This window comes from Schistocerca americana, chromosome 1 (genome assembly GCF_021461395.2).
Source record: "Schistocerca americana isolate TAMUIC-IGC-003095 chromosome 1, iqSchAmer2.1, whole genome shotgun sequence".
Taxonomy (NCBI): domain Eukaryota; kingdom Metazoa; phylum Arthropoda; class Insecta; order Orthoptera; family Acrididae; genus Schistocerca; species Schistocerca americana.
Genome location: NC_060119.1, coordinates 871,958,807 through 871,972,096, shown reverse-complemented (window position 1 = coordinate 871,972,096; position 13,290 = coordinate 871,958,807). Strand labels below are relative to the sequence as shown.

Genomic DNA, 13,290 nt, shown 5'->3' with positions numbered 1-13,290 from the left:
TCTCTCTATCCATAAGGGAGCGATACATAGGAGGCTGTAGTCTATTCTTAGAGTCATCATTTAAAGCCAGTTTATGAAACTTCATAAGTAAGCTTTCTTTGGATAGTTTACATCTATCTTCAAGCATCTGCCAGTTCAGTTTCTTTCTCTGTGACCAATCATGCCACCCTTCTCTGTTTATGTTCAGTATCTCCTTCTAGTCCTACTCAGTACAGATCCCACACATTTGAGCAATACTCTATGGTGGGATCTCCTGAAAAGGAAAGCATGACAGTAAAGGGAAGCCAACTAACCACAAATTAGGAAATTCAATCTTAGGCAAGTTAAAGAAAAATGTAGTAAGTGAATGGGGAGTTATTTAAATTTCTACATGTATGTCATGGTCCATTTAAGTTATCAGGATTGACCACAATGATGCACATGAGCTGGTTTATTTGGAATCTAATGAATTCTATGCTTTGAGAAAGATTATTGAGTTAAAACCATATGTTGCTCTTACAAAATGTTTCAAAGTGAAGCACAAAGGCGGTGAACCATTTCTGAAGTTAGGGGAAATTAATTTTGTAAACAGGGTTGGAACTCTGTCTGGAGCGTATAAAATAAATAAGTAGAAATCTCACTGATCTCTAGTGAATACAGTGTCCCGCAAACAGTGCTTCCTCAACTGGGTGAATCCATTCCTCATCTTTTGTTTCACTATGTTTTTCCAGACTGTAAGAGTAATGTAACTGTTTTCTACTATCGTCAGTTTAGCTCCAATTAAAATTTCTATTTCAGTAATTACTAACAATGTTCAAGAAGATGAAAATAAAGAATATTTCAATGGACTTAAAGAGGAAAAATGTTTTATTTTACTTTTGGAGGTGTGCTAATAAAGACGAAATTTTGTTCAAAATAATGAATCTCTTTCTGATATAAATAACATAAAATTTGAGGTAAGCAAAAATATGGAAGACTGTGTAATTAACTTGAAAATGTTAATGGAAAATCACACAGAAAGCACTAGAAATTTGTATAGCCAAAGCAGAGGGAAAGATTTCAAAACTGAACTCAGTGACATTTATCTAAGAAGTTACATGTGAATAAATTACAGTCGCCTGCACTAATGTGTGTTTTGAGTAAAATGTGTCACAGTGTAGCTCCTCAGGTTGGAGAAAAGAAAAGTATGTTAAATAGAGTGAAATAATGCTTTGATTAACTTGTGTATTATCTGTTGTTCAAAGAAGAGTTAGGCTTATCAGTAGTAGCTATGCTTTTTTTTTACTCAGTATTTGCGAGTTAAGACAAAGCAGGGAATGTGGGGTTTAACTCTCGAGTGGGAATGCCTGTGCTTAAAGCACACCAATCACAAGTAAGATTGTTTTGTACTGTTCCATTGTTGTTTTACAACTGCAAGCCCATAGCTATTCTTTCATTTTTGCCTCACCTAACAAGTGAGCAGTAGTGATATTAAATAAACAGCAAGCTAGGTGAGAAAAAAAAATTAACATCCATCCAACAAAATGACCCAGATTCGGAGCTATCAGCACAATTCCACAATGAGGCACTTATGAGATAATTAATAACCAAATAAGCAATTGGCAGGTAACTGATGCAACAGTGCTGCTGAATGCTCCAAGTGGGTTATTGCTGGGGGTAACATTTGTGTGTAGCAACAGAATGATACAGTGAATGGATTATTTTACTATTGTTCAATTAAACAGTGGTTTACATCATATAATGTTAATTTATTTTATTGTTGTTTAATTAAACTAAGATTAAACTGCAATTTTGTTAATACATATTTACCTTGGTAACATAAAGACATCTATTCTACATGTGTCCAAAGTGCACTGCATGCCTGCTCATGTTATGAAAAACAGCCTGTTTGCTCAAGTGTTAATAATGGTCTAATGTAGAAGTAAATAATGGAATAATGAGGTAAGTGAAGTATAGAAGGCGATAAGGTATGTAAAGTAATAATGAGATTAGTAATGAAGAATGTAAGAAGTATTATCTACCGCTGTGGATCCCATCTTTGTGGTAGTAATTTTTGGTAAAAGGACTTCATCCATTAACAGATTGTAAGTAACATCATGAAGAAATTGGTAAATCAATAACATGGACAACACATAGTGGTAAATGTTAAGCTACTATTGTGTAAGAGAGCTAAAATTTTCTGTGAAAGAACATTTATTTGACTGAAGGCAACTTTTTAAGCATTTGTGTAAACATTATGGCACTCTGGTTACAGTTATCCAAAATTTTCAGAAATATAATGGTAATATTAAACATTTAAAAAACATATTTGAAAATACAGAATGAAACAGTTATTCAACAGTTCTTAAGGTTCATACAGTTGCGAATTTGTTTTCAGGATGTTTATTTGCTTACCTCCCATATAATGTGAATTTGTCATTAATGTTTTTTGTACTAATGATTTCACATGACTGTGAAAATGTACCTATTGATTATTAGTCTGGTTGAATAGAGAAATGAACCTGACAGAAATTAACAGCAAAATTCAATAAACTTAAAAGTAATTTGATTTTGAAAACTAATTTCCCTTGGTCCTGAGTCAGTTTAGATCTCCAGGCTATCTTCCATCCACTTAATTTAAATTTCAAAGCACTAATTTGTATAAATGGTGCAGGTATTCTTTAATTATTGTAAGAACATGTTTAATTTTACAGACTGAATTTTCTCATTTTGAGATGACCGTAGGAGTGATCTCTTTTACTTACCAAAAGCATTCAACAGCCTACATAACATAAATATTGCTTTATTTAAAGCAACTGGTTTTGACAGACTTTGCTGCCATCTTCAAGTTTGTCAGTTGTACCTTACACACCATTTAAAGTGGATTTTTTGATGTTTAGAATATGTCCACTTTTATTATAATTCAATACTATGTCACATATGGTAGCAGACCTCAAGTGCCTTTATATTTAAGATGTAGTTTTCTTGGTCAGCTCTTGCTGTCTTTACCAATAAAGATAGCACCATTGTCAGATATTGGACTTGCATTGGAAGGATGGTGGTTCAAATACCTGCCCTGCCATCCAAATTTAGATTTCTTTTGACTTCCTTGAATCACTTAAGGTAAATGACAGTTTGGTTCCTTTGAAAGAGCACAGCCAATTCCATTTTTTCTGATCTGACTTTGTGGTTTGTTCCCGTCATTGATAGGATGTCAAATTCTGATCATCCTTTCTTTTTCTCTCTTTGGCAGGAATACACTATTTTGTATCTTATGATTGTCTAAGAGTTCCCATGGACAGCTAGGCAAAATAATCATTGATAAAGGTAGAGGCTAATACAACTATGGTGCAGCAAGTGTAACTGAATTAACTGTTAATAAGTGCTACGTCTCAACAGTCAGTTATCCCATTAGTGTGCAAAAACGTTGAGGTTGACATTTTATAAATTTTTTTAGAGGTTTGTATTATCTTCAAAATCCAAATGGTTCTATCAATATACCTGCTCTTCAAAACATATGATGCTCCACTGTCCATCCAAACATGGTGAGAAGTCCTAAGTTTACAGTGCTAAATGATTGCCAGCGTTGATGATTACTGAACTCTGAGTGCGCCAGATATACCTGGGGAATTTTTTTTGTAAGATCAGTGACAGTTACTTCCCAAAAGCTCATGTACTAAGAACTATTGTTCCCTGTTTAATGATCTTCATGATAAAGATGTATTAAGCTAAAGGAGAATAAGATGGAGAATGAAATACATATGTGGTTTACTGGGCAAGAGTTACAGCTTTCAATACTAGAACCTGTGCTACAGAATGAGTCTAAAACTTTGCGTGATGAGTGTACATACCGAAAGGAACTCTTCATAACTGATGCAACCATCCATGTCCTTGTCTGCTGTATCATGATGAAGTTTACGTACATCGTAGGGACTTTCATCACCAAGGCATCCCAGAATGGCACAGCTGACACAGAAATGGCTAAAATGGACACAAATATTCTAAGAACAAAAGCTGTATTGATCATATTTACTATTCTGTTCATTACAAATCATCAAAGTTGAGCATTCCAAGATTACTGCTGTCAAAGAGAAGGAACATGTTGTGTAGGTTGGTGATTGTCATTTCATTCCAGCCAGGAAACCGTGAAACCAGTCTTTTTGCTCCAGATTGCTGGCGCTCATCCAACTTATGCTTGGCCTCTTTACGGTGAGCCTGAAGTTTTGCATAGAAATCCTCAACTAGTTTGTCATATTCTGTTGGTGGACCTCGTAGGGGAGCTTCATCGTGTCGCAAACGTTGCCCTGCAAAACACAATATTTTATCTGTAGGCTAGTAAGTATAAATGGTTAGAAATAACTCAAAAAAGTAGAGATTAAATATTTTGCACAAGTTATATGCAGGTGAGTTCAAAGTTAGGACTGCAAGATAAAATTTATGTTATAATATGAAAAAGTTTTGGGACTTAAAAGATATATAAAGTTACATGATCACCCAATATAAATGAAGTGCTTCCCAACAGTAATAGAGATTAAAAGAAGTAGAATGAGCCCCTTCATCTGTGCATATTTACAAAATAATATAAACCTCATGAAATTTCAAGCTGGATGTGTATCCACTGAGCCTCTAGTTTATGAGAAGAATTGATCATGCAATGTATAGATACACAAACAGTAGAACACTTAATCATGGGAGGGAACCTCCTGGCTTGCAGTCTGTGCAAATTAACTTCAAAATAAATAGTCACTAATCCACAATAAATATGCACAAAATGAAGTATAGGGCTCCAGATTGCAAGATGCTGAATGAAATGCAGAAGGGGTAATTAATGAAGCTTGCAGTGACTAGCACAGCAAAATATTATTGAAAGATCTCACAACACCAAAAGAAATTCTGGTCATACGTAAAGGTTGTTGGTGGCAGCAAAATCTGTTTCCAGACACTCATGGGAGACACAGGAACTCAAACTAAAGGTAACAAAGGGAAATCAGAAGTCTTAACCCTTTTGCTTTAAATGTTCCCTTACAAAGAAGGACGTTGGAATGTTGTCCCAGCTTAATTCTTGCACCACTGCAGTGGTGAGTTATACAGATATTAGTGTTAGTAGCACTGAGAAACATTTACACTCACTGAAACTGATCAAGGCTCCAGAGCATCAGATTCTATACAGAAAAAAAACCCTGTGGTTAGCAGTTGGAAGAAATCATATGTCACAGTCATCTACAACGAGAGTAGCAGAATACTAAGACCCAAACAACTGACATCCCCCTGTTGCAGAATCCTAGAACATACCCTGAGCCCAAATGTAGTGAACAAAATGACTTCCTACATACCACCCAATATGGTTTATGAAAACACCACTCATGTAAAACCCAACTCAGAAGTCTCTCACATGAGATCTTGAAAGTTATGAATCAAGGATGTCAGATAGATGCTACATTTCTTGACTTACAAAAAGTATTTGACTTATTAATGAAAATATGATCATTTGGTCCATAAAATGAAATTTGTGAGCTGATTGAGGATTTATTAGTAGGGAGGATGTCATTCGTGATCTCAAATGGAGAGAAATCGACCAATGAATAAGTAGTTTCAAGTGTGCCCCATCGAAGTGTGTTGGGACCCCTGCTGTTCATGTTGTATATTAATTAGGTGTCACACAATTTTAACAGTAACCTCAGGCTTTTTGCAGATGATGTAGTTACCCACTATCGAGTACTGTCTAAAAATTGATTAAAATTCAGTCAGATTATAAGATTTGAAAGTGAACACAGATTGGTAACTTCTTTCTTATGTTTAAAATTTTAAACCTGCGCACATCACTAAATGCAAAAACATAGTATCCTATTATTATAGTATCAATTAATCACCATTGGAAATGGTAAATTCACACTTATATCTGAGTGTAGCAATTTCTGTGAATATTGAATGACCAGGTAAGCTCAGTTGTAGATGAAGCAGGTGGAAAACTTTGCTTTGTTGGTAGGATGATGGGAAAATATACTCAATTAACAAATGAGACTACATATCAAGTTTGAAAAGAATATAATTATTTACAAAAGATCTTTTTAATTGCTTTTTGAAACATGCATTATAAATTAAAAGTTATGCAAGTGTTATGCAAGTGTACCTAATAGAAATACATGTAACACTACAATATTTATTGTATACTAGCAGTTTACAAATTAATAGTCTGCATACTTCTGTTGTTCAAAGTTTCAAATTGTTTTCCATGAATGCTTCGATGGTACAGTGACATTTTTCTGATACGCTGTTATGGAGTAATCTTTTTAAAGAGTCAAGGTCCATGTTCAAAATGTTTCTGCCTTGCAGTTTGTTATATTTTTGGCCCCATGTACCACGTTATGGGATCTGAAGTTCTCCTTGTGATAAGTACTGCAGCCATTATTAAAGTGGGGTTTGTTTTTCAAGTTCATCTTACTTACTGCATATAAAAATAAAAATTTTCAAAAATGTACAATGAAAGAATTGTCGGAAAAATAGAAATGGAGTCCCATGCTTCTTGACAGAGTGTGGGGAATGATATGGAAGACCCGCACCATCATACTATGCAAGGTCCTAATGGAGATGGTTTGCCATTGTCTTCCTCTGACTGTAATCTGGATGCATGATGATGAAGTCGACACAACAACAACAACAACCACTCATCTTGGGGCAGGTGAAAATCCCTGACTCCTCCAGGAATCGAACCTCGGACCCCGTGCTCGGGAAGCGAGAATGCTACAGCTAGCAGCAGTTAGTATTTTTAATTGCTTGAATAATGGGAAACATGAAATAATGGGAGACATGACTCATTTTTATGCGCAGCACATACATTTATAATGATTTTTTTCTTTAGAATTAATAGCCTTGTGCTCTTTGTAGAATTTCCACAGAAAATTATCACATACTCAATTATGGATTACGAGCTATTTTTACAGGTCACATTGCTGATGATTTAGAGAAAAACTACATTATCTGGGTCTTTGTGACATTCAGTTTTGGTTCATTTTTATGGAATCAGGATTCAAATTTTGTAGAACGCATTGTACAATATTTTTGTCTACGAACAAGACTGAATGCACAATGTCCGATAAATTGTTTACATACAACACTCGTGCAATCAGTCCTAGAATTATTGTTCAAGCATTGAGAATCACACTAAATAGGATAAAAAGGGAATATTAAATGCATATCAAGAGGAGAAGCACAAATGATCAGAGATTTGTTTCAGCCACAGGTGAATGTAAGGGAGACGCTGAAGAAATATCTGAACTGCCATATGCTTGAAGACTTGATGCCAGTTTTCTCGTGACTGTCTATGTACAAAATTTCAGGAACAAACTTTAAGTGAGGATTCTAGGTTCCATAGAGACCACCACAAAGACTAATTATGGTGTGCACAGAACCGTACAAGCAGTTATTTTCCCTGCACCCAATATGCAAAAGAAACAAGAAGCAACCTTAACATATGATTCAGTGAGTGGTACCCACTGGAATATACTTCACAGTTGTCTGCAAGGTAGATGAAGATGTAAACATGTTTGATATGGGCCCTGGTGCAGATAAAGGGTTAAGTTTTGTGGGAGTTTCTTAATTTCTCCTCCCCCTCCCTCTCCTGAATATAGTTTGCTTTCAATCTCGCATCTAACCAAAATTTCCCTAATATTAGTAATACCAACAATAACATATATAAATGTTTTGATACAATAATAATAATAATAATAATAATAATAATAATAATAATAATAATTTGCCTACTTTAATGCTTAGAAAATCGCTTTAGCAAAAATTACAGTAATAATAATTTACACGATTAACTACTGAAATGTGCATTCAGAACTATCTGTATTTCACTTGTTGTTAGCACTATGACTATGAACACAGCTCTGCAGATAATGGTTATATGAGCATGTACACTGGGATGGCAAAGTAATGGGATACTTCTTAATATTGTCTTGGACCGCCTTTTGCCCAGCATAGTGCAGCAACTTGACATGGAATGAACTCAACAAGTTGCTGGAGGTCCCCTTCAGAAATATCGAGCCATGCTGCCTCTATAGCCACCCATAATTGCAAAAGTGTTGCTGGGGCAGGATTTTGTGCACAAACTGACCTGTCATTCATGTCCCATAAACACCTGATGGGATTCATATCTGGGGATCTGGGTGGCCAAATCATTTGCTTAAGTTCTTCAACCAATCATGAACAATTACAGCCCAGTGAAATGGTCCATTGTCACTCGTAAAAATTCCATCGTTGTTGGGGAGCATGAAGCCCATGAATGGTTGCAAATAGTCTACAAGTAGCTGAATGTATCCATTAACAGTCAATGATCAGGTCTGTTGGACCAGAGGATCCAGTCTATTCTATGTAAACATGGCCCACACCATTATGGAGCCACCACCAGTTTTCACAGTGCCTTGTTGACAACTACGGTCCATGACTTCATGGGGTCTGCAATGCACTTAAACCGTACCATCAGCTCTTACCAACTGGAATTGGGACTCATCTGACCAGGCCATGTTTTTTCAGGCATCTGTTGTCCAACAGATATGTTCATGAGCCCAGGAGAGGTGCTGCACATGATGTCATGCTGTACATTGGTCACCTACTGCCACAGGCCATTAATGCCAGATTTCACCACAATATCCTAACAGGCACATTCATCATACATCTCACCTTGATTTCTGTGCTTATTTCACATGTTGTTGCTTGTCTGTTAACACTAACAACTCTATGTAAACATCACTGCTCTTGGTCATTAGTGAAGGCCATCAGACACTGTGTTGTATGCGGTAAGAGGTAACGCCTGATATTTGGTATTCACAGCACACTCTTGACAATGTGGACCTCAGAATATTGAATTCTCTAATGATTCCTGAAATGGAACATCCCTTGTATCAAGCCTGGACTAACATTCCATGTTCAAAGCCTGTTAATTCCAGTTGTGAGGTCATAATCACATTGGAAACCTTTTCACATGAATCACCTGAGTACATGATAGTTATACCAATGGTTTGCCCTTTTTACCTTGTGTATGTGATACTACTGCCATCTTTATATGTGTATTTTGCTATCCCCTGACTTTTGTCACCTTAGGGTAAATGACAGGATGGCTGCTTTTCTCCATTTGTTTCCATCTACTGTCAGGAAATTTAATATTTCTGCTATCTTTTGCTCTTAGTGGAGGGCCTCTCCATTTCCATCTCATCTCCCTCAATATATTGTGGATTGTCATTAGACTCAAGAACAAGGCCTGATTTGTTGTTGGCTGCAGGTATGATCAGCCTGTGAACAGGTCCTTTATTTTGATTAAATGTGTTTGAATTTGTATTTGTATTTCTTAATTTGTCCAGTAAATCATGATTTAGTACATAGTTTGTACGAACAATATAGGGCAAGTCAGGTTTGACATAGCACATACAAGTTTATACATACTGTGATTCTGAAAAATCATTCAACGCATGTTGAATATTGGTATGATAATTATCAAAACAATAAGATGATTGAAATCATAGTATGGCTAAGAATATGTGACCAATTACATTATATTTTCTTGGCACACCAAAAACTCAGAAAAAGAATAGAAGCAGTGGTCAAGCACGTATTCTTTCAGTTTCACTTTAAACTTACATAAATTGTATGTATGTTTCAGATAGGATGGCATGCGGTTATAAAACATAATAACAATATCATACAATCATTCCTCACAAATATTTATACTTACTGTACTGACATGCAGGTACTCCTGAGTGCAGAAATCACAATTATGCTTGAATACATCCTCTTGTTTTAAGGTGTTTCCACTAAGAATATTAGTACTCCATAGATATATGAACAAGGAAGGAGCAGTGTGTTGAGACTTCTGTATTTAGCATGTGTTATTATTCTAACAATCTTTTTTGTAGCCTAATTTTTTCTGCTGCTTATTCAGTACTTCCAAAAGATAATTCCATACAGTGAATGAGTACTGCCATGGTGCATTCTGACTACTGATGCATGGCTTGTATTTTGTGAGGGGATTCTTACATTATATGTAAGCCTATTTAACTTTTTGTTTACATTATTCAGGTGTGTCTTCCACTTCAGGTTGTGCTGAATATATATACTTAAATATTACGTCGTACTCTCAGATGAGACAGTTTCTCCATCATGTTAAAAATTAGTGTTGTATGTTAGGTCCCTGTGATGTATGGAAATGGACTGTCATTGCTTTTTTCAGAATTTATCATCAGCTTCTTTTTCTGAGCCAATGTGTTAAATTTTGTATTACATCTGCAGCTGCTTTTGTAGGCTGTTTTTATTGCATAATTTAATTAGGGTATTTGTATCATCTGCAGAAAGTACTGTTGTTCCCTTAGTTGATTTTTCTGATAGATCAATAACATAGAGAATGAAAAGAGTGGACCCAAGAATTGATCCTTGAGGGACTTCATATGGATTGTTTTTTCGCGAGTTATTATACAAATTAGAAATGTTCTTTGTTTTCATATTTTTATATTTTATTTGAGTGGTCTGTTGATGATCATGGAGGTAAGAGTGGACTGACTTGTTTGGTAAGGCTCTTATTCCACAATTACTTTGTTTCTGAAATGGAATGTCATGACCAGTTACACCAAAAACATGTTGTGTATTACCTACTGCACTTAAAATTACATCTATGAAGGTAAAAATAGCTGACTGTGTTGATCTGCCAGTTCTAAATCCATGTTGTGAATCTCTTATTATCATTTCTTTCTTTAGGAAGCCTGTTAGTCTCCTAAGAAACAGTTTCCCAAGAATTTTGTCAAAGCCTGACAATAATGATACAAGCCTATAGTTTGCAGTCTCACATTTGTCTACTTTCACATACAGTGGTTTTACTTCTGTCATTTTCTGTTTTTTTTTTTTGGGAATATACCACTCATGAAAGATGAATTGAAAATATCTGTTAATGGTTCTATGACAAATATTACATTAGCTTTAATGACAGTATCTGGTATTTCATCAGCACCTACTGAATATTTATTGGGTAATCTTTCTATAATCACAGATAAATCCTCAGATGTTGCAGAAGTCATGAACAGAGTTCCTGTATAAATTTTTGAATCTGAATGTAGTATATTGCTGTCTGGTTGTGAGTTGTGATGTTTGATAGTCAGGTGTTATGCTATATTTCAAATGCAAATCTGGGTATTTGTGGTAATGTCTTATGGGACCAAACCGCTGAGATCATCAGTCGCTAAGCTTATGCACTACTTAATTTAACTTAAACTAACTTACGTTAAAGACAACACACACACCTATGCCCAAGGGAGGACTCGAACCTCTGACAGGGGGGAGCCGCACCGACCGTGACAAGCTGCCTCAGAATGCGTGGCTGAAATGTAATTGTTAAATGTACTAGCCACTACTGTGCAGTCAGTTATTTTATTGTTATTTTCATGAAGTTTCACATTGAAGCACTAAAGAAACTGGTATAGTCATGCATATTCAAATTCAGAGACATGTAAACAGGCAGAAGATGGCACTGTGGTTGGCAATGCCTATACAGGACAACTAATGTCTGGCACTGTTGTTAGAGTGATTAATGCTGCTACAATGACAGGTTATCAAGATATAAGTGAGTTTGAACATGATGTTATACTGAACAAAAGAGTGATAGGTAACAGCATCTCCGAGGTAGCGATGAAGTGGGGATTTTGAGTATTCAAAGAACTGTGACTGATGTCCGAACAACAGGGACTTACATACATTGAGAATGGCTAGCTACTAGCTGAAATTTGGATTTGCATAATCAAATCTAAAAAGGATGACTGATTGCTGCACTCTATAATCTATGACACATACAGTCACTGAGTGCATCCACTTTCTGAATGGAAGGTAACCTGAATTATGTAAGCAATACTTAATAATAAAAATCAACATTCTGCCTTTCTCACTTGTTTGACCTTTACTGTCTTTGTCCTGTTCCTAACCCATGTGATACAAAAATATTTCTATACAATTTTTTTGCATTCACAGCAACACATTTGCCAAAACTGAAAGTAATTTTTTTTTCAGTACAAATCAGCTCTGCATTAATACACTAGCATGTCTACCAAGTATGCTGCCATATGATAATTACAGCCCACATGGAAACACTTTGAGTATGTGCGCTTTAATTATAAACACTCAGCACTCTGTTTTGCAAGTCAAAGGACACTGTGAATTTGGAAGCTACATGCTGTTGCAAAGAGCGAGCTGTAAAGGATATAGTGAGTTTCACATGTGAAACTGAATGTCATTACTCATGTGCTCACATGTAAATTTCAATCCTAAAAATAAAAAAAGACTGTATGGTTTTGGAAGAAGTGCCACAAAGACGAATTAGACTTAAACCACAACAAAATGAAAATCAAAGATAAAATTATTACACTTTTTTTAAACAAGGTTTGTGCTATAACATATAGAAATTATGAATTCCAATAACACAGCAGTCAGTATGAAAAAGTAGCAAATACAACTTGTGCACTGTTCTAAAGATTTCTGAAGTCGTGAGATCAAAAGTTTTGGTACTTATGTTTGTGGAAAGTGCAGGAGAATTTCAAAAAGCAAGCTGACCTGAGTTGAGTGAGAAACAAAATTTCACTTTTGATGTGGAAATGTGGATCTGTCATTGAAAGTGGACAAAAAAACCTATGATTGTATGGAAATGCAATACATGCAGAAATTTATCAAGTGACAAGACTAATATTCCTTCAAAAATGATATGAAGTCCTCAATAATGCCAGTGTTTAAAGTGATCTTCATGACATTGTGAAGGGACATTAATAACAGATGCTGCAATATGAAACATCTGCAAATTTCACCAGTTGCTGAATAGTTGGATATCTTGCAGAAGCGTGCCACAGCTAAAGTTGCTCCTAGACTGCCAATGAAACTGTGAAGTAATATTATACAATATGTTGCCTTCTGACTCCAGAGAGCAAAGCAATATTGTGCAAACTTCAAGCCAGACATTTTAGATGTGGATGTCAGTTGTTATTTGGCCTTTAGACAGGTACTGTGCTCATGGAAAGAAAAGAAAAAGCATACAAGGTTGGAGTGGTATCAGAAGAGAGGAAGATGAATCCATGCAAATTTACCACTGACTTGAGGATAAGTGAGCCAATGATTATCTGAAATTTTCTGAGGATGGACGCTCATACGTTTGATGTATGTTTGCTAATGGTTACACCTAAAGTTAAACAAGGAGGGCACTCATTTTATGAGAGGCAATTCCTGCACATCAACACTTGTCATGTACCTTACATCATTTGGCTACAGGAAATTCATATTAAGACCTAATATGGCATCACAATCTATGAG

The 13,290-nt window shown here is 35.6% G+C and overlaps 1 protein-coding gene across 1 annotated transcript in view; it reads right to left on the bottom strand.

Annotated features, from left to right (window-relative positions):
• LOC124594823 overlaps positions 1-13,290 on the bottom strand; it is a 90,826-nt gene that overhangs the window by 34,289 nt on the left and 43,247 nt on the right. Inside the window, exons 2-3 of the mRNA XM_047133271.1 lie at positions 4,007-4,262; positions 3,810-3,924 (exon numbers count right to left, since the gene is read on the bottom strand). Coding sequence (XP_046989227.1) covers positions 3,810-3,924; positions 4,007-4,262 — 371 coding nt within the window. The remainder of the gene's footprint in view (positions 1-3,809; positions 3,925-4,006; positions 4,263-13,290) is intronic.